Raw genomic sequence first — 21,298 nt, 5'->3', positions numbered from 1 at the left:
GCAGGTTCTTAGCCAGTCTGAATCAAAGATTATTTATATATACATATATATACACATATATATATATATATATATACATATATATATATACATATATATATATATATATATATATACACACATATATATATATATATATATATACATACATATATATATATATATATATATATATATATATAGTTCGTAAAAATAGAAGAACTTCATCTGAGTGCTGTAAAAACAGTAAAGTTCACCTTGCCAGGGTGAGGTCTTTTATCTGATCCAAACTGTAACAACATCTGTAGATAGATACAGATACATGTCTGGACACAGAGAATTATACAATAGACAGAAGATGTGGATTTCCACTGAAATTTTCGATAAATATAATCTAGAGATTATCTTTTGCCCAAATTACAAAACTATTTACAAAATGTGACATCAGCTTTCTGCTAAGAGATAAATCTAAATGTAGTTTTAAGCAATAAGTTGCAGCTTCTCTTCTCTTTCGATCAACAAAAAGAAACATTCAGGTTAAAAATGCATTTTTCTGGCTCAGTGAAGAAGAAAAAAGGTCAGATACAGGTAGGCCTGTATATTATGATAAATGTATCAACTTAATCAGAGTGGACCTAAATTTTTAAATGTCGGATTTTTCTTCATGTTTCTCAACTCTTTAATGCTTAAAAAAAAAAAAAAAAAAAAAAAAAAAAAATCTTTTCACCAAGAAGTAAACAACAACAGAGAACAATGACTTCAGAAAATCAAGGATTTAAAAAAAAAAAGACTGAAGGACGTTCAGAAAGACAACGAAGTTATTGACAAAACTGTCAAACAACTTTGCAATAATCTTGAGAAATCCCAAACAGAAGTCAGTGGGACATTTAAATACAGAAGAATAAAGGACCCTCCAGAGAGATGCTTCATCCTGATGACAAAAATGAGGACCTGAACAAAGATTTGGAAATCCTCCACCAGCATTGGAAACAAACTGAACCGGAGTAAAATACAGAAGGTGAAGATTGATAAAAAAAAAAAAAATGTTGCTGCAGATACATAATTGGTAGTCGTCAAGGTAATTTTCTCAGTGGCAGCAATCTGGGTTAGTAGTTGTTGGTGCATTTAATGTCTACCGTTGTCAACTTGTAACTTTTCTTTTTTGTTTGCCAACGATTCCAGATATTAGCTGTAGAGTAGATGCTTTAATGGTGAAATGATCCTCATTTGCTTAAAGTAAAAAATTCTTCCTGGATCCAGACGGCGATATGGAACAATCTCTTGGTCCTTATTCCTTTTTGACCATTCCTAAAGAGTTGAAATAACAGTTATATCGTGAACAGACAGCCATGAACAATACTTACACCTTGGGTGCTGGGGGCACATATGTGTTCACTTGTACAGATATGTACAGGTGAACAAACCTCCATACAGAAAGAACCATTTAAAATCTTAGTGGAAGCAAATATTAAAGGATGAACGTAAAAAACAACTTGCTTTTTTTCTTTCAGCTTCTTCCCCTGCAGGGGTTGCCACAGTGAATCATAAGCTTCCAACTACTGAGTCGGTATGGAAGCCCCCCCTTTGCACAGTGGTACTTTGGCACATGTTCTATGGCAGATATCCTTACAGATGCAACCTTCTGCATTTATCTGGGCTTGGGACCAGCCCTCAAAGAACACTTTTGTCTCCTTTGGGTCTGCAGCAAAGTGAAGCAGGGCTCGAACCGCACACCTTCAGGTTACAGGACTGTGGACAAAACCTCAGTACACGTAGGAAATGCTGGACAATACTTAAAAAAAATACAGCAGCTAATAGGCATGATGGACAAGAAGACTGGAAACACCGAGGAGATCCAGTAAGATTTGGGACATCTTTACAACAAGACGAACAGAAACTTAAATCTCTTCAAAAGCTGAAAGACGGTGGAGCAAATGACGAGCTGAGAAGTGCAAAGGCATCTTTACAAAAGCAAAATAAAGCAGTGTTCAAAGAGTGTTGAGCTGCGCAGACCATGAATCTGCTGCAAAAGTTTCGGACATATCTCATTAGAAAACAAAAATAAATTAACTTTAAAATAAAACGAAAAGATTTAAGAAAGATGATAAAATAGAAATACTAAGAAAGACTTTTAAGAAAAATTTTAAGGTATTTGAAGGGTTTTTTTTGGGGGGGGGTTTTTTTGTTTTTTTTTTAAGTTTCGGGGTGCATTGTTTGTGCACGTGTTTCTGTGTGTATGTGTGCATCCCAGAACAAACCAATTCAACAAAACTCATGTGCATATCTAAACATAACCCTAGAGCTCAGTTGTATTCCATCTCATTTCCTCTCGATGCAGGAGGCTGGGGCTGGGATTTGGCTTTAGATAGCAGGTCAGTACAAATTAATTGCCAGTTGCAGAAATGGTAAATGCACACATGAAGACACACACAAGCTTTGACAATGAACAATCCCGCATTCTGCACTGCGGGAAAAAGAAAAGCTGTTAGACAGCAAGAGGAGCACGTAATTACATTTTAAAATCTTATAACAGGTGGGCAAAATGCTCCTGCCCAACGATCTTACTCTAATCTCGTGGGTCAGCCACGACCCATTATCTCACTCTGCACTGTGCGGAGTGAGATCGTTTCTCTGCCAAGTGAAACTGTTTGGCCTTTGTCACTGTAACATTTCCAGTTTAATCCCTCAGAGGCCAATTAAATTATTGTTAGATGTTTGAGGCTGGGAGCGCATCTACAGGCTCTAATGCATTTAAAATGTAGCTGCTATACATAACTGTGTACAGAAATGTCGCAATGACGCGTTACGGACAGAGTTTAACAAAGATTTTTAACCTCTGGCCTCCATGGTATTACTTTCATTTAGGAGCTGCTGCAAAGTCCTCTCAGATACTCTTCACTGCAACTGTCATATCTGTTTCTATCTCTTCATACTTGTTTACATCACTGTGCAAAGCTGCAGACTCTTGGAGAAGTGAATAATAAGAATACATTTCCTGACTTTGAAGGAAGTGGAGGTGATGTCCAGGAGGGATGTCGACAGCAGAGGCACAAACAGGAGGGAGCCTCTTCTCCATAAACCTGGAGCAGGTGTGAGTAGAGAGAAGGTCTGTTGCCAAGGAAACCACAGAGCCCACAACTTTAAGCAGGCAGCGCCAACTTGTCCAGCAAGAGACCTGCTCCTTTAGATATCTATGTCTTTTCTTTTTTATATGATAGTCTCTTTCATTTGTCCAGCTGCACAGGAAGGGGGGCTGAAGTTCCTTCCAACACATTTCACCTCCTTCATCTTCTTTGTGGATCTCCAGAGATGCAACACAACTTCATGCATGGTCAAGCTTTGCTTTCTTCAAAAAGACCTGTGCATAGTAATATCATTAAGGTTTGACTGATGTTCTTTTTCTCTGTGCTGCACAACATGCAACATCTAACAGGAAATGTTAGCTGCACACTTATGTTGGCAGTTTTTTTTATGCGAGTTGCTGATCTCAGTACTGTCACCTAACAGCATGAGGGCTCCTGGTTTGAATTTTGGTTGGGGCATTTCTGTGTGGAGTTTGCATCTGTCCAGAGTGCAACCTGCCTCCCTCCCTTCCTGATTCTATTCTATTCTACAGTCATTTAGCAGACACTTTTTTCCAAAGCGACTTACATACGAGTGTAAACAACACAAGCACAAAATCAAACAGTAGAGGACATCATAGGAAGGTGCTAGTGGACTGCCCAGTTGGATGCAGGTCCTTACATGAAATGCTACAGCTTTTTTTTGTTTTGTTTTTGTCTTTCTCCCTTCCCACCCCACAATATGACAATGGAACCAGCTCCCACCGTGGGTTCGGGAGGCAGACTCCCTCCACACCTTTAACATCAAGCTGAAAACCTTTTTTCTGATTCTTATAGTTAGGATTTGAGCATCTCCTGAGTTGGAGTTTGCATGTACGGGACCCAACTATCCAGGTTATGCTCATTGCTCTTATAGTTATGGGTAGTCAAGCCATTCATTACTTATGTAGCAATTGGGACGTCACCTGATGCACTGAGATGTACCTCGCTCTATTTCTCTAATATATTAATGTATAAATATATGACAATATTGCCGTCTCTAACTTATTTCTTCTTTCTTCCGCAGGTCTTCCTGAATAAGTGCAGTTGTACATGTTGTTCTGTCTTTCCTGTCGTCTCCACCCCAACCATGCGAGGCAGATGGCTGCCCTCCCTGAGCCAGGTTCTGCTGGAGGTTTTCTTCCTGTTAAAAGGAAGGTTTTTCCTTCCCACTGTCGCCACGTGCATGCTCAGGATGGGGTATTGGATCGAAGTAATGATTCGATGCAATCAGTTGGTTTCTATTACAGGCTATGTATGAATTGGCTTGAAATGATGTGTCAAGTGCCCTGTGACAACATTGTTGTGAAGTTGCACTGTAAAATTAAAGCTGAATAAAGCTGAATATGACCTATGTTAAAATACAAAGAATTAATGCCATAATGTTTTTTGCAAAGAACTGCAAATATACCAAAACTAAGTGTGGAAGTGCTCCTTGATGAGCTGATGACAGGGCATCAGCCACACGCAGTCGTAACATGCTAAAGCAGATATTTTAAAAAATTGATGGATGATTCATGATTTTATCTCTTGTAAAAATGGCAATTTTTACATATATGTCAGAGCTCGTCTTCCCACTAAAAATTCAAACAGGCATGGGTATACCTTTTTGAAACCTCTGTAAGCTGGGAAGGGAACATTGTTTTGTTACAAGATATTAGCATGCTGACTAGTGTTGTACAGTACCTGTCCAGGGCTGAGCTGAGCTCATCCAGCCTGTGGGTGTCGGTGGTGTTGCTCAGTTTGGACAGAGCATCCATCCTCTTCATGATCACCTCCAGCATGTCACTGATTTTCCTCAGCACCCCTCGAGACTCTTGGCCACCGAGTACTAAAATAAACAGAAACAAATTGTGTGAAATCCTACCAGTGATACTGATGTAAATCAAAGAGATGCTACAAACAGGATGATGAACATGAGAGGAACACGGCGCACTTCTCATACATATCTATTCATGCAGGAAACACGGCCACAGTTATAAAACAGCCTTCCCTTATTTTAAGTCACTATATTTTAGGGCCCACTTTCACTTCATTCCAGTCCTGCTTTACAAAATCCAGCAGCTGATTGGAGAACCAGTGCTCCCACTCTGCAAATTAGTCACAAAGCAGTGGATGTTTATTCCAGCCTGGCTTAAATGATTTAAAACTGTGTTGGAGGTAAACGGGAATGATGATGTTAGAAACCACCTGGTCAATTAATGACCTGCAGGTACAAACAATGAAGTCAAAACATGGCGCCTGACTGCACTGCTTGCTAGACAGGGTCCTGACCCTGCCCTGCTGTTCACACTGCGCTTAAAGCTCTAAACATAATTATTAATGTGTAGCGGCCGCAACATAATTAGCTTTTTGTCTCATGCAGCAGGTCTTAAGTAGTTTTTGATTAAAAAAAATTCAAAAGAATCCAAATAATTGAAGCCACTCCTGTGACTTTTGGAGTGAATTTATGGTTTCTGAGGGGAAAAAAAAAAAAGAATTGCAGAAACAACAGCCTCATATTGTTTTTGGACACGGAGTGAAAATAAAGCCTAACCCCTCAGCATTCCCCCATCAATTGCATTAGGCTTTAGAAACTGCAGTGTGTGCAGACTCACTTCCCTTGTCAGAGTTCATTTATCACTGGCAACCCAAAAAGTCACCTTTCTCGCAACCAAAAATGATATTACATCGCAAATGAATAAAATAAAAGCAAGAAAGAAGAAAACAATACCGCTGTTCTTCTCAGTGCTCATAGTGTGTGTTTCAGCAATGACATACATCAGTAGCACAGACTAGATTAAAGAATTTTTACAATGATTTTCTTAAAGTTTCAAAGCAAGACTTATGAGGCAGAGTTGTTGTCTTTTTATTGCTTCTGTTTTATCCTTCAGCTTAGTCTCAGCATAGTTCAGGGAACTCAGTCTTTAAATAATTCAGCAGTTACACAACAAACCCTCATCCTATGGCCACAAAGGCTCAAGAAATCACAACTTGACTAACACCATTTTGAACATTTCACGTCACATGGTAAAGAAGGAAAACGGGCATTTCAGATTGTTAAAAGCTGTTTAAAAAAACTACAAAAGTTCGGTTTACACATCTGAAAAATCTTAGTGGGCAATTCATCACTTTAATTTGACAGATTCAGAGGATCCTTTATCAGCTGCAGACTAATCGCTGCGAAGCCTGCAGGCTTTAGTCAGTTTTTCCCCGTAATGACCCTCACATGCACTGTGCCCGTAAATCACCATTACGGAGACTGAAGACATTCCCTACAAAGTACAGTTTCAGAACTGAGGCTTATATGTGTTTGCAATCAGCAGCTCATCAGACATCCTTGTACAGCTTCTCCCTGCATCTCTGGAGAAACATTAGCTGAGGTGATTGTTTTTTTTTTTTTTTTTTTTTTTTTATTCGTAGAGTTAGGTGGTACACCAGGCGCTGATAGCGTCAATGTGCTAATGCAAAGCCTGTCAGCTGTTCCAGAAAAGCATCATTTAGCAGGAGCTAATTTCCTTAAACAACTTTATTTTAGAAGTGCTACAGGACAATCAATATGAAGAACTAATTCCGATGTGATCGCCATTTGTATTGAAGCTGGTATGTGGGCTGTCCTCAGTGAGCTCATGTTCATGCAAAAAGCTTGTCCTAGATTAGTAAGGCCACAATCCGTGCATCAACATTACATTTATCAAAGTTCATCATCGATATTACAAGGACATGGTAAGTGGCTGTTCGTAGGTAAAGCATTTCCTTTAGGCATTACAATAAAACCTTTCAGCTGAGCTTAGAGAGTATTTATGTCCAGGGCTTTGAGTCTCTGATCCAAGTCAAACAGAAAGATGTCAGTTGATTTTACAGATGACTCAATCTGTGACTCATTTAAGCACAACCCCTTGATGCTGAACTCAAGTTCAGTTTAAAACCAAATAAAGGACAAAATGTTGTGTGTGACCATCAGTTGTGAGAATAAACGTCTAAACGTTATTCAGTTTAGGTTTATCCTCCCAAAACAGATTTGGATGAAAACAAGTCCTTCATTTGAATGAAAATTAATTAAACAAAATGAATATTAAGCAGAAAATCAAAAGGTTGTAAATTGATTAAAATTTACAAGGTTACAAGATTTGTTTTTGTTTTTAAATAAAAGCAATAATTATTTAGAAGACGATAATACCTTTGTCTTAAGATTGAAGGGCTCCTTGTGGCAAAACCAGAGAGTAATTTGGAAGCTTTACAGACTATTCTTGGCGACATCACATTTTTTGTTATGCCATCGTGTTAAGTGGCGATAAAGCTGGCTGCTATTACTGAGTGACTGTTAATTTGCTGTTATTGTTTATTCAACAAAGATGGTACAAGCAAACCTCTCACTTCCCAAACCAGTTCAGCACTGGTCATGTCAGACAGCAATATTTAGTTATATCTAGTTGCAAAACATTGCTATTTTGTAACTGTTGATGTCACTTAGAGGAAAAAAGAAGTAAATTCTTATTAACACTGAAATATTTAGATAAAGGTTGAATTAGTCAAATATCCAACCAACTTCATCGCAGTTGCATTTACACTGAGAAAACCTTAAGACTTTTCAGGTGCATTTGCTTCTTAACACCAATTAAGTGTTCCCTAACACAGCTGAGAGCGCTCCCAGTTATCTCATTAGATGGCAGTTTAGTCGTTCAGGTCAGCTGGAAAATTGAATCCCATCACCGGGAAGCTGATTGGAACATCCAAAGAAGCAACACCAGTGTATCATTATTTTTTTTCAACAGGAAAAGCGAGCTGCCGCAGCCAAGCCATTTGCAGTATGCCCGTTTTGTTTATCTATTTGCCTCCTACAAATGTTTCTGACATACATACCACATGATCAGTGACAAAAGCTGAGAATAGTCTGATACTACATTATAAGTAAATATACCTGAATATATTTGATAATGAAGCCGAATAAAGCAGTTAGTATTACAGAAATTCACCAGGTCATTGTTCAAAAGAGAAATTCCTTGAATAATATTTAATTCACTAATATTTGGGTCCAGGAAATTTTGCAAAATGATGGCCAATGTTTTTAACAAGAAAACATCAGAAAATAAGAAAATTCTTACACTGTTTGCTAGTAGCTTTGGCTACTTTTCCTTTCCTTCTTTATTACAGAAGAAAGATATGTGACAGACATTTATATGGCCAGACAGTTAAAAACAAAACAAATCCTTTTCAGACCATATTTTGTGTTCTTGGATGTGTGCAGTGGACTTCTCAGAATAGTTTGCTTCTCATGTCTGGGCATGTTGTTAAAAACATGGATCATTTTCTATAGAGCTTACTTTCACACCATTGCATTTCTTTTAAATGCAAACATTTGTTTTTTTCATTTGAGATCGTAATAATATACTCTTCATACTTTGTTGTTCAGACTACTAAAAACCCTTAAAGTAAAACTTAACGATATAGTCATTAGTGAAACAAAAGAACCATTTTTCACTTCTTAAATTTTATGTATTAAGATGTCTTGAAAAAAATAAAAAATGTAAAACACCTCTCCCTCAGCTGCCACCTTATCGGGGTGGAGGGGTTTGTGTGTCCCGAAGATCCTAGCAGCTATGTTGTTTGGGGCTTTATGCCCCTGGTGGGCTCAACAATAGCAAACAGGTGTCTAGGGGAGGGACCAGACTAAGTGCGGCTCAGGGACCCCCATGATGATGACGACGACCATTGGCAGAGCGTTCCCTTGCCCATGTGTGGGTCACTGGGGGCCCCCCCTCTGGAGCCAGGCTCGGGGGTGGGGCACAAGAGTGAGCATCTGGTGGCCTTCACCCGTGGGGTCTGGTCGAGCTTAGCCCAAAAGGGTTACATGAGCCCCACCTCCCGTGGGCTCACCATCTGCGGGAGGAGCCGTGGGGGTCAGGTGCAATGTGAGTTGGGTGGCGGCAAGAGGCAGCAACCCTGGGGGTCCAATCCTCGGCTGCAGAAACTGGCTCTAGGGACGTGGAACGCCACCGTTTTGGTGGGAAAGGAGCCCGAGCTTGTGTGCAAGGTTGAGCCGTTCCAGCTAGATATAGTCGGACTCACCTCGACGCATGGCTTGGGCTCCGGAACCAGTTCCCTCGAGAGGAGCTGGACCTTTTTCCACTCTGGAGTTGCTCACGGTGAGAGGTGCCGAGCAGGTGTGGGCATTCTCATTGGCCCCCGGCTTGGTGCCTGTACATGGGAGTTTACTCCAGTGGACTAGAGGGTAGCTTCCCTCCGTATCAGCTTTCCAACCATGCATTGGTTGGGAAAACAGCATCAGAGCCAGAGACTTAAAGAAACTGATCAAGAAAACTGGTTCTGCACTGGGGGGGAAACTCTGGAGCTGATTGTCCAGAGAAGAAGGGGTTTTCTCAAGGGGTCACCACAGCGAAACACCTGCTCCCCACCTACAACCGGAAGCAGTATTCACACGTTGACATTTTTATATCAGATCCCATTCCTGACACAAACCCTGCATTTGTCCAGGCTCAGGACTGACTCTCAGAAAACTCCAGCTTCATGAGGGGCTCAAACCGCTGATCTTCAGGCCAGTGGACAACCAGCTAAAGTTTCTGAACCACTGCCACCGCTAATTCATTATTAGTTCAAATAAATAAATAAATAAAGCTACTTGAAAGTTACAATTTTTCTTAAAGGATCGATAGTATTTTAAATTGAATGTAAATTAAAACCAACTACTTTTACTACTTTCATTAAAATGACCGAGAGAAGCATCAGTTGATTGTTGCTAATCAAATGCATCTTGTTAGTTGATTATCAGAAAGTTCCTCTGTAAGACAAAAAGGTATTGGCAGTTTGATGGTCTGTGTTCAACATTTGCATATTTGTTTTGAATTTTATAAACCTTTGAATTTCAAGCACCAGTTTTATGCAGCGAATTAACATAACTGAATTTTGTTTAGCAAAATTAAATACTTCAATTATCTAAATTCTTTTTTTTTTTTTTTTTGTTTTTTTTGCTGCTATGCTTTCAGAGTTTTAATATTCAAGACCCAAAATTCAAAGATAAAAAAAATTCAAAGGAAAAAAAAATTCAGATTGCCGCAACTCAACAGTCAAAATTCGGTGGGTAAAATTTGCCATCAGAAAAGCAGCTTTAACATCCGGTCACTGGGATAACTAGTCAGTTCAGGATAACATTGAACTGGTATTCAGACAATAATGTCCAGCTCCATCCGTCACCAGACTCTGACTTTTTTTTTATTTTCAGAAGTAGCGCAGAAAAAAATGATCATAGCATTACACTGTCAATAGAAATTAAATGGTAAACATACCAGTAAATACATTTACAGATTATATTTAGTGATCAAAATAAATATTTTAGTTAATGCAATACCCATAATGTGTATTTTATTTGACGGATGACGGATGTTAGCATGGGAATGCTACACCTAGTCCTGCTACTGTGTGTCAGAGTTACCACCTGTTTGAGCTTTACTTCACATCTCTACATTATACAACAAAACCCATGATATTACTGTCTGGAAACAGTAAATCCTGGAACAAACACTCCAGCAGTGGAACGTGTCATTCAGTCTGTCTTTTCTAACTGGTGTCAGATGGAAAATTAGATGAACGGCGGAGATTATCTCAATAAATAATTGTAAAGACATTGTAGATGATTTGAATGACAAGTGGCTGCAGATGCCTTGAATGATGATTTGGTAATTAATCCAATCCAAGTGATGATTTGGGACTAATTTTTTAAATTAATCTAATTAATTATACAAGATACCATTGTTATAGCACTATTTAATTAATATTTCCCTTGTCATCATGTAAACTGAATACATGCGTAATCCTGTTTATTGTTGTTCTAGCCTGAACACTATTGTAAACCATTGAAAATATTAATCTGAAATATTTTTTTTTTGTTAACATTAAATGAGTTCATCACATCTTAAAAACAACCTTCAACTAAACAGAAAAAAAAAAATCAAACATTTTTATGCACGGTATAATTTTATTGTACAACACTTTGTTTCAACTCTGGTTGTTTTAAAGGGCTTTATAAATAAAGTTGAGTTGAGCACAGTCTCACGTAGATGAAGAATGTGTGTAAACTGGATGAGATGGTTATCACAGCAACGTGGAGCTGCAGCAAGGAACTGGGAAGCTTTCTGAGATGTGATTGGACGTACTGGAGCAGCAACACATTTATGTATTTCATGTTGACGCATAAGATGGAAAAGACTGTGTGGAAAACTGCAGCAGCTGCATCAGACAGAGGAATCCTGGAGGTTCACCAGGCTCTGACATCAGCTGAAAAATAATAAATACACATTTATACTGTCCAATATTTTTAAACTAATAACATTCAGAATTATCCAAAAGGACCAGGCTGTCCCTCCAGTAATGCTGCTGTTACTGAGGCTTTGTCTCTTTTAGGATGTATAGCAAAATTCACCTCATTCTCAGAAGAAAAGTTAAATATGTGGTTAATATTATAATGTAGAGTTTACAACCAGGAAATAAAATCAGGTGAACTAATACAGCCACCACCAAAGGATAAATCTAAAATTTAACAAAAATCTTCAAATGAGAACAAACAACACCTAATCACTGCAATAAATCTGTGATAAATACCGGCTTATTGGCGGCATCGAAGACTGGAAGCTGGCTCCCGTTAGCTAACCAGTACCTCTAGCTTGTTGCATGACAAATTAACTTAAACTGGCCAAATTAAATAACACAGTTGACTTGATTAGTTGCAGCATATTCAGTTAATGACTCAACACCAAAAACTGTCCTCATTTCAGCCACTTACTAGAGAAAATGCTTCCAAAACACTGAAAATGAACAACGGTCAATGGTGGCACTGTCGGCGTTTGTAGCAGTCGTCCGCTCCATGAACCATGTGACTTCTGCATTTGTTGCCACTCTCATTGGCGCATTGCTGCTAACTTGATGCGTCAGAGTCAGGTGACTGATGGAGCAGGACGTGATTGGCTGAATGCCAGTTCGATGATATCCTGAAGTGACTAGTTATCCCAGTGGACGGCAAATTTTAACCACTGAATTTTGACTGTTGAATTGTGGCAGTCTGAATTTTTTTCTTTTGAATTTTTTTTTCTTGAATTTAAAACTCTGAAAACATAGTAGCAAAAAATGAATGATTAGAAAATTGAAGCATTTAATTCAGATGAATAAAATTCAAATATGTTAATTTGCTGCATAAAATGTTGGTGCTTGAAATTCAAAGGCTTATAAAATTCAAAATCTGTTAAACAGATTTACCTCCATTTGTTGTCTTTGGTTGAACAAATTTACGGGAAGCTTCAGCAGAGCTGCAGGATTCACCTTTCTCCATACTTTGAACAAAATTGCAAATCTGTCCAAATTTTTTTAAATAAAAAGAGAGCAGGAGAGGAAGACCCAGATGGACCCGTAGCACCAGACAAGATATATTTGTAAATTGAAGAAAGTTTTAATTTTGAAAAAATTTAAAATAAAAATAAAGGTAAAGAAAATCAGCACAGATCACTTTAATGATCACTGGAAATCCACCCAACAATAAAAAAATTTTTTAAAAAAACAAAACAGTAAAACAGGACACAGCACTATAAAATAATAAAGAAAGCAGCACAACATCTCACACAGATGTGAGTCTTGTGTAATATTTTGTGATATTTTTACAGTTGTGGTTATTCTGTTACAATGAATAACTTTTTTCAAATAAAATATATATATTTTGAATGTGGCTTTGAGGAGTCAAAGTACATTTGTGTTTTTTTAATCAGTGATTCTACACTTTCCCTCAAGACAAAATACATTTTCACTGTATTCTATTACATTAAAACTGCATCACTTAACATTCAATTTACAGTGGTTTAGTGAATGCCAGTATTTGTAGTTATCTTCTTTAGGTCATGAAGAAAACACAAAATACACCGCACATTACACCCACACAATGACAAAAAGGTCATGTATGTAAAATGTGAATATATTAAGGTACTCTTACATGAAGAATGTGGAGGAGTAAGCACTTTAACACGCTTCACTCAATTTCCCAACCTTAGCTCATTTCTGAAAGTTTAAGTGGAAAAATGTACTTAGTGAACATAAGAGTCAACATCAACAGAAGGTAGGAAAAGATGTTCCTTCATCAAATATTTGTCAGATTTAATTTCCTTTCCAAGAAAATATGTTTATGTTTAGAGATTTATGTTGTTTTTTTCTTCAGTTTTTCACATCTAGTTGTTGCTGAATTCATTCTACCTCTAGCTCTCATTATTATTGCTGAAAGTTAGATGAATAAATCCCACAGTCTTTGACGTGCACTCATGCTGAATGGTTTGCATGATGGAGGTCAGACCTCTGCACAACATGTAAAAACAAAAACAACTCATATCATTGGTTAGTCCCTTCTTCACCAGCTTGAATATTCATTACGGACATGGCTGATTGAGACCGAGATGCTCCCGTCTTTCTGACACCTGTGAGGGAGCTGATGGATCCAGGAGCCGTTTCCGGAGCAGAAAAACCTCTGTCACTTATTCTGTTTGTAGCTCCGACCTCTTATTCTGCCTGACAGGCTGGAAGAAGGGAAACCGCTTGGAATATTTGTTTAAACATGACTCTCTCAACCTTCAATTACAGCCTTAATTTGCTTCTTTTCTTTGTTACACCCCCCATCCCATTCCAACCCACACTATGAAGATGTGCTGTGCTTTAATTAAAAGCATGGAGATGTTTGGTTTACCTGCAAACAAACTGACATGCTGCTGCTCCTCCACCTTCATGATTCACTGCACATGTAAATTACATTGCAGTTTAATGTGTAATATGTTCCATAACGTTCTTCAACCCCAATTCCATTTTATTTTCATGGAATTTTTATTCACAATGCAACATAAAAGATATCAAAAGTAGAAAGTCACACATTTCAGTAAGAGCTATTAGCTCAACTTGAATTTGAAGGCAGTAACAGGTTGCAAAGAAGTTGGGACAGGGGTCTCTCTGAAAACAAATCATCCAGATGGGAACATCTGCCTTTCAGAATTACATTCTAGACTTGCAAGTTGCCAGATTAATTGGGACTAATGGTGCATTCCAGCTTTGTCACAACTCCCACTTAAAGAGGGCAGGCGTTATTCCCAGATAGTTGGTGTCCCAGTTGCACAAACTCTGAAAAATAGTCTCCGCCAAAATTGCCAGTTTGTGAGCATTCACATTTACCATAAAACACATGAAACTCACAAATCCATTTTAAGAAAGTGCACAATGAGAACACCAGTCAAACTGGGTGATAATGTTTGGAAAACAAAACATTTTTTTTAAACCACCATAACAACATTATTATCCGTAACAGATGTCGTTGCTGCTGGTTGGAACGTCACATTCATAGATATGCAAAAATAAATTTTCAGTTCACTTTCACGTTCACAATGCACAGAGCACTTTTCCGATTATGTAGATCACCGTACCATGCTGTGTATTGCATTATGTCCTGTAGATTGAGGGTGTGCAACTCCAGTCCTCAGGAGCAGCAGTTCTCCGAGTGTTAGGAGTTTCCCTGCTCCAACAACCCTGACACATGTCAATGGGGGATTAGTAGACTAGTGCAGAGTTTGACTTCAGGCTCTGCATAAGTCTGCTGAGTATGCATTGATCTGAATCAGGTGTGTTACAGCAGGAAAACTTACAACATATGAAGGAGTACAGTTCTCAGGGACCGGAGTTGCCCAATCCTGCTCTAGATCTTCCCTCCAAATTTGTTCTCCAGCTGTTTTTTAAATCTAATTTCTCTTTTCAGTCTTTCATCGCTTCTGTCACAATTTGTTTTGAGATGTGTTTGTCAAATTTTTTTATGAAACAGTTCATTCAATACGTTTTTTTTCCCCTGTATCATATCATATATTCTGTATCATGTATCAGTCAAATATTGGTTTAATCCAGTGTTTTCACAATTCCGGTCCTCAGGCCCCCCTCCTGCCCTGCACGTTTTAGACATGATCCTCCTCCAAAGCACCTAAATCAGATTACTGAACTCATCATGTTCTTTGCAGCCTGTTAACAAGCCCTTTATTTCATTCAGGTGTGTTAAAGTAGGGTTGCCTATAAAACATGCAGGGCAGGGGGAGCCTGAGGACTGGAATTGAAAAACAATGGATTAAACCATGTCAATTTTCTTTTAGTGCAATATACTAACTAACATGTCTTTAACTGGGGTTGTAAAAACTGTGGTAAAAGGACCACTTTTTACATGAGATTTAAAACTTAAAACATTTTTAAGTAAAATGCATTCCTTTGTGTGCTCTGTTAATACAAACACGGTGGGAGAAAAAAAAAAAAACTCTAAAAATACAGTGGCCTTATTTTAACAACAAATAAAGATTCACGACTTAACTCACCCAGAAATAAACGAGTATGGAAATGCAGAATGTCATATAATTTTTCTTTGCAGGAGTTATGAAGATTTATTCTCCTCACTGCTCATAAAATTCATTACTGCGCATGAAAACGTATGAACAGCATATATATATATATATATATATATATATATATATATATGTGTGTGTGTGTGTGTGTGTGTGTGTGTGTGTGTGTCCTGCTTCTCACTAAAGAAAAAAAAAGTTATGAAAGGGAGAGAAACAAGAATAGAAAATGCTGCAGAAGTCATCCTACTGACCCTGATGCTATTTCTGATTAAAAATACACACATTCTAAAAAGACAGTAAAATCAGCCAACCTGTAGTATCATGTTCCTTTTCGGCATATCTTTTCACTACTCTAGGACGAAATCACGCTGCTTTTTAATGCTTTGTATGTATGGGCAATGATCGCAAGTACACAAACACACTCTATGGTCACACTCCAATAAATTCAATTATACTACCACAGCTAATCTATAAAAAGTACTAATTAAAAGTGTAGTATTTAATTTCCAAATAGTTTCCAGTTGTCAAAATCAATTAACTGATAAGACATCTACAAGAGAAATTTAACCAGCAACAACAATAGCATCCGTCTGTCTGTCTGTCTGAGAAAAAAAAAGCACAGAGTGTCAGTTCTGAATATTTAGAGAATATTAATCTAAATATGAGCCATAGTATAATTACAAGGCGAGCCCACAGAAACCTTGTTAGCAGCTTAGCTAAAATACCTTTAGCAATGTCTTCCTCACTATATAAAAATCTAATTTCCCTTCAAGGATTAATGATTTTTTTTTTTCTCCATTCATTTTATTTATTCAGTAGAAAATTTCTGGCTTTTGTTAAAGTATCTGCTGTGAGAATTAATCTTTATTCAAATCCCTCCTCTGAGTGGTGCGGAGCCAGGCAGTCACCTGCACGCTCATTTCCCCTTCTGCAATTCGCCAGGTTCCATCCGTGGCGGAGGTCAGTTTATTTTATTCACACCATCCACGCTCGGAGGAGAGGGCCTTCATTTCGAGTGCATCACTTAACCAATTTTTCATTCAAACAAAGTACTGACATTCACAGCTTTGAGCGACCGGCACGCGGCACTCCCTCGCTATGAGCCATGTCAAAAAACGACATATTCTCATCTGTCATTTCGTGAAGATTGCTGAGCCATGAAATACAGAAGTTCAGTCAGTGTCTCTGACAGGCTTGCAGTAAACGGGATGCTGGGAAACGCTCCGTGCACACCTGATATTGTGCTACAACGCACCAATTTATTAAACACTAAGGATAACGTGTTCTGTCACAGTGGTGTAACAAAAAATATCAAATGATTTTATACTTTTTTTTCATGAGCAATTTGCAACATTTTACATTAAATAGATTCAGCACAGAAAATACAAAAGAGAATATGTATGATTCACATGTGCCAGTAAAGAATACATACATATATATCCTTTATGTGCTTTAGCTGAGGGATTATTTTTTCTGCACTTTGAGAATAGCATTAAAAAAAAAAAAAAAAAACACACACACACACACTCAGGTAATGGATAGAGAAGACATTAACACCTTTTAGTCTTGCTTTGAGCAGAGGAAAAACCTGAAAGCATTCTGGGCTGATTTTCTCTCTTTATGGCTAAAGCTGTATGGAGACCCCTGTGGCCAAAGGACAGGCTATGAAGGTGGTCTTCAAAGAGTTTATTAGAAAGCTACAGTGCACCTCTGGAGCCTTTAAGATATCTAGGATCAAACGTCTCTGCCTTTCATGCTTCCCTCTCTGGTAGAAATAGTCTCCTTCCCCCCCCCGCCTGCTTACTTCTGCACATCGTTAGGTTCCTGTACCTTCAAAGGGAAGTAATGAATGGAGTGCATGCATTCCAAATCTGGGATATTGCTCCGTATCCAAACTCCCTGGCTGTGCCGTGTCAAAGTGTGTGCATCACTTGCACATGGCAAGAGAGGGAGTTGAAAATCTGGCAAAAGTATAACAGTTACACATTTCTCTTTACGTCGGATGCTTATTAACCACTCAGGCAGTGCTACAGTGTAAAAGGATGAGCAATCGACAGTGAAGTTAGGGCCTAACAGCATTGCTCAACCATTTTGTTCGCCATCTCAGATCCAAAATACTGTGAAGGTTTGGCTGCTTTTACAGCTCATGATTCATTTTAAGGACTTTTTTTGCATAAAAAAAAAAATGGTGAAGCATCACAAGCTTGGATCCCTCGACAAGGTGCAGCGAGGCTGATCAAGATGGTGCTACCCTGAACGATGCATCCCGGCTCATTCGTTACACCGACTTCAGTGCCATTTATCCTCACAAACATGCGTGTGCACACAAAGCGTGCACACAGAGAACGAGCATTTACATAGCTCGCCTCGCTGTGGTTAGCACCAAGGCGGTGTTTAATGAGCTTGAGGTCGGATATCTTCCCTTGACTGCAGGCTGTGAGTGGTTAATTAATCAGACAGCTCTCCTGTCTCACCCACTAGTCCTTCTCGCTTTCTCTCTCTCTCTCTCTCTCTCTCCCCCTGAAGCAAATCAGTGTAAATGGGTGAGATTCTTGAAACAGTTTCCCCATGATGACACCTGATGCACCGCACTACAACATGCCCTCCCACTACGACTACATTTTTCAGAGTTACATTAATTTTTCATGAGGATTAGGGAGCCTTCAATAACCCAGACATCCATCGCAAGTCATCAGTTAGTCATTTGAACATTATACCACAGCTAGGAGCCGCACAGCAACATGCATGTTTACCGATTGGCCCTGGGACAATCTGCATTATTCAGACAGGGGATGAAATGATCACTCTGCGGGGTCTTTTTGAACTGAAATAAATTGACATCAGTGTAACAAGCTGCCAACAACTGTTGTCCTTGGATGAGTTTTGATGGAGAGAAGCATCGCTTCCATTTCATGCCAGCTGGTACTGTATCTGTCACGGAGAATGACATGCAGAGTCAACACTGTGCCAGGCGGCGATAAAAAAAATAAAAAAATTTAAAAAAAAGCTAACAAAGACTGACCCGAACGGCTTGTGCTGTAGCGGTTTACATGCACAGTGCACAAACACAAAAGGACGTGCAAAGAAAGACTAATTTCTCTCAGGGATTGTCGTCAACAGTTGTGATTTCTGTCTGGAGTGCCTTTGATTTGTTGATCTCAGGGAGGGCAGCGGGAGCTATTTTAGCATTGCTTTATGATAACAGAAGCTGACAGCCTCAGACATGCAGCTTTCATGAAGAAAATGCATTAAATGTCCTTACATAAAATAAATTTTCAGATTCAAAATCTTCACTCCAGGACTGATTTTGAACCAATTTCATCATGCATAGTCTGAGTTTTACAGCATGTTTCTACCTCCACAAAATGCATTTAAACGGGGGCAACAGTAGGAAAACAGTCTAACAAAACAACTCAAATCCATGTGGGTCAGATCACGGTCATAAAAGTCATTTAAAAAAAAAGACGGAGGTGTAGATGAGAGGAGAAAGGGGCTTCTCAAGCTGATAGTGCCCCCCCCCCCCCCCCCCCCCCCCCCCCCTTCCCAATGTGCTCCTGATGAGAAAAGTGAACAGATCTGTCAGTCCGCTGGCAGCAATCAAGGCAGCCCCGCAAAGCTCTCAGCATGTTCCCCGTCTGATCATTACCGGTGCAGGACACAGCCGCCAGAGTCTCAGGCTGCCAAGCAGCACTGATGTGTGACAGCAGGCTTACCTTCAGCTCGAATGGTGAAGGGGGAGTCTCTGGGTCGCTTGGCCGAGAACTGGCCCCCAAGAGAAGTCATTAGAAAGCACAGGCTGAAGAAGCCAACTCCCAGTACAAAAATTCTACAGGAAAGAGACAAAAGGGAGATTAAGTTACAAAAGAGGAAATTACAAGGTTAGAGCTCTTGAGGCGAGCGAACACCAAAGGAGGGGAAAGAAAATTGAAAAAACAAAAAACAAAAAAAAAAAGGGCAGGTGGTGTAATTTCACAGCCGGAGGGGCCCCAACAGAGATCATTGAAACTTTACTTCCAAGCAAGTCCGAAGTGTATAAGGATTTATTGATTGTGCACAAATTTTCACAAAAGTTAATATTGGAACAATGAACCCCCAGAGTAGCACTGTGTACTCACAAGGCTGTCTCATTTCAAATGGACCATTATATGGATGGGTTTTCTTCTCGCTGTGCTCAGTGGACAAACAGCACATATTATAGAGGCATTCAACCGCAGGCGAATGGTGCACGCACAGAAAATATTTATTGGCTTCTTGAATTCTTTAAAAAGATTTACTTAAAACTGTCTCCTCTGAGTGTCAGGGCGATCAGGCTGAGAAAACGTTAGGAAACTGTCCTTTCATGGAGCAGAGCTGCAAGACACTTTTTTTCTAGACCTAAATCCTGTATCGTTTTTATAGCTGTCGAAAGAGAGGATGCAGTCACAGAGACTCTTTTAGTGCCACATCCAGTATATGAGATAATGGTGGAGAAAACTGGCTATATGAAAACACAGATCACACAGCAGGATGTCTTCTTTGTTTCTCTCTCTGGCTCCTCAGGTGGAGCTCCTCAGAGCTAATGTTCTAATATCATCATGCTGGACAAAAAAAAGCTGTGAAGCCAGAAGAGACTTTAAGCCTCATAAGAGCCATCACTGGCGTAGTGATGACTAATTAATGCAAAGCTGGAAGTCTGGAAGTTTGGGCATGTCCTCTGGAGTTTTAATGATATGTCTGCTTGCTTTGCTCTTGCTACTTCCCCAGCTGAGAGTGAGATCACTGTAGCTGAGTAAGCAAACTTTAAACTGTGGAAGAGCCTCCTAATTAATTCCAATAGTCTGAACTTGCAAGATGTGCTCTGGTGAAAAGACAATCACAACTTTGTACAAAATGCTGTACAGTTGTCAGAATGCGTGCTAAATCCACATTAAGAAATATTCAAATGACAATAAATTGGATTATCTTCAAATTTAAGGAAAGTTTATTCATTTATCATCAATAAAATAGGAAATCAGCTAGTCTGAATGTTAGTTGCTTAAAGTTTTTTAATGTCTCCATGCACGTTTGCCCAGAAGCTGAAATGAAGTTTTATTTCCATAAAAAATTTTTTTTAAAAAAATATATATATATACATTTCTTTTGTAAATAGCTGCGATTACAATATGAGGTGCAGCCTGGAAGGGCTGCAGCTCCAAGAGAAAGCACGCTTACCTGAATGGTTTGAAAGTGACGGGGCATCTCCTCACCATCGTGGAAAGATCGCTGAAGCTTGCAGTCATTTTCCAAACTCAAAGAGAGCGCCAGGTGTGATAAACATCTCGCTAATCATGCGTGCCAGCTGGAGACAGAAAGGGGGAAAGTTTCAGCCTTGGATCCAGGGGATCGACGCGCAACTTCCCCGCGTAACTGCTTTTGCTGCGAGCAACTTCAGCTGAAACGTTGCCTGGGTCTCCCGCAGACAGCAAATAGCTAGATGCTCCTGAAGAATGAGGGGGGATTACTCAGTGATTGTCCTCTAATGAGTTATGACTGGATCTGCAACGCTGTGTAATGTCCTGGAAATGAAGCTGCATGGGGCGCAATAGCCCAGGACGGCTGAGTTCATTGGATCTTCAGTGGATGGAGCTCTGACTGTGATCTCATTATAAGAGTGGATTTTTAGCTGTGGCTTGTTAACTAGTAGCGCCATCTAATGATTCTTTCTGGAATGCCAAAGTGTTTATATATATATATATATATATATATATATATATATATATATATATATATATATATATATATATATTTAAAAGGCATCCAAATCCCGGAGCCTACTATTTAATTGCGATGAACTGATCCTCCCTCAAACTT

At 39.1% G+C, this 21,298-nt stretch overlaps 1 protein-coding gene across 1 annotated transcript in view; it reads right to left on the bottom strand.

Moving 5' to 3' along the window:
- mgat5b (alpha-1,6-mannosylglycoprotein 6-beta-N-acetylglucosaminyltransferase B) overlaps positions 1-20,727 on the bottom strand; it is a gene marked incomplete at both ends in the record, with an annotated part of 69,998 nt that extends 49,271 nt beyond the window's left edge. The window contains 3 exons of the mRNA XM_079252612.1: positions 4,767-4,911; positions 19,183-19,295; positions 20,660-20,727. Coding sequence (XP_079108738.1) covers positions 4,767-4,911; positions 19,183-19,295; positions 20,660-20,727 — 326 coding nt within the window. The remainder of the gene's footprint in view (positions 1-4,766; positions 4,912-19,182; positions 19,296-20,659) is intronic.
- Positions 20,728-21,298: the final 571 nt, after the last annotated feature.

This window comes from Telmatherina bonti (assembly GCF_933228915.1).
Source record: "Telmatherina bonti genome assembly, chromosome: 14".
NCBI classification, from domain to species: Eukaryota; Metazoa; Chordata; class Actinopteri; order Atheriniformes; family Telmatherinidae; genus Telmatherina; species Telmatherina bonti.
The sequence above is the reverse complement of the archived record's forward strand: the minus strand, read 5'-3'. Positions and strand labels throughout refer to the sequence as shown.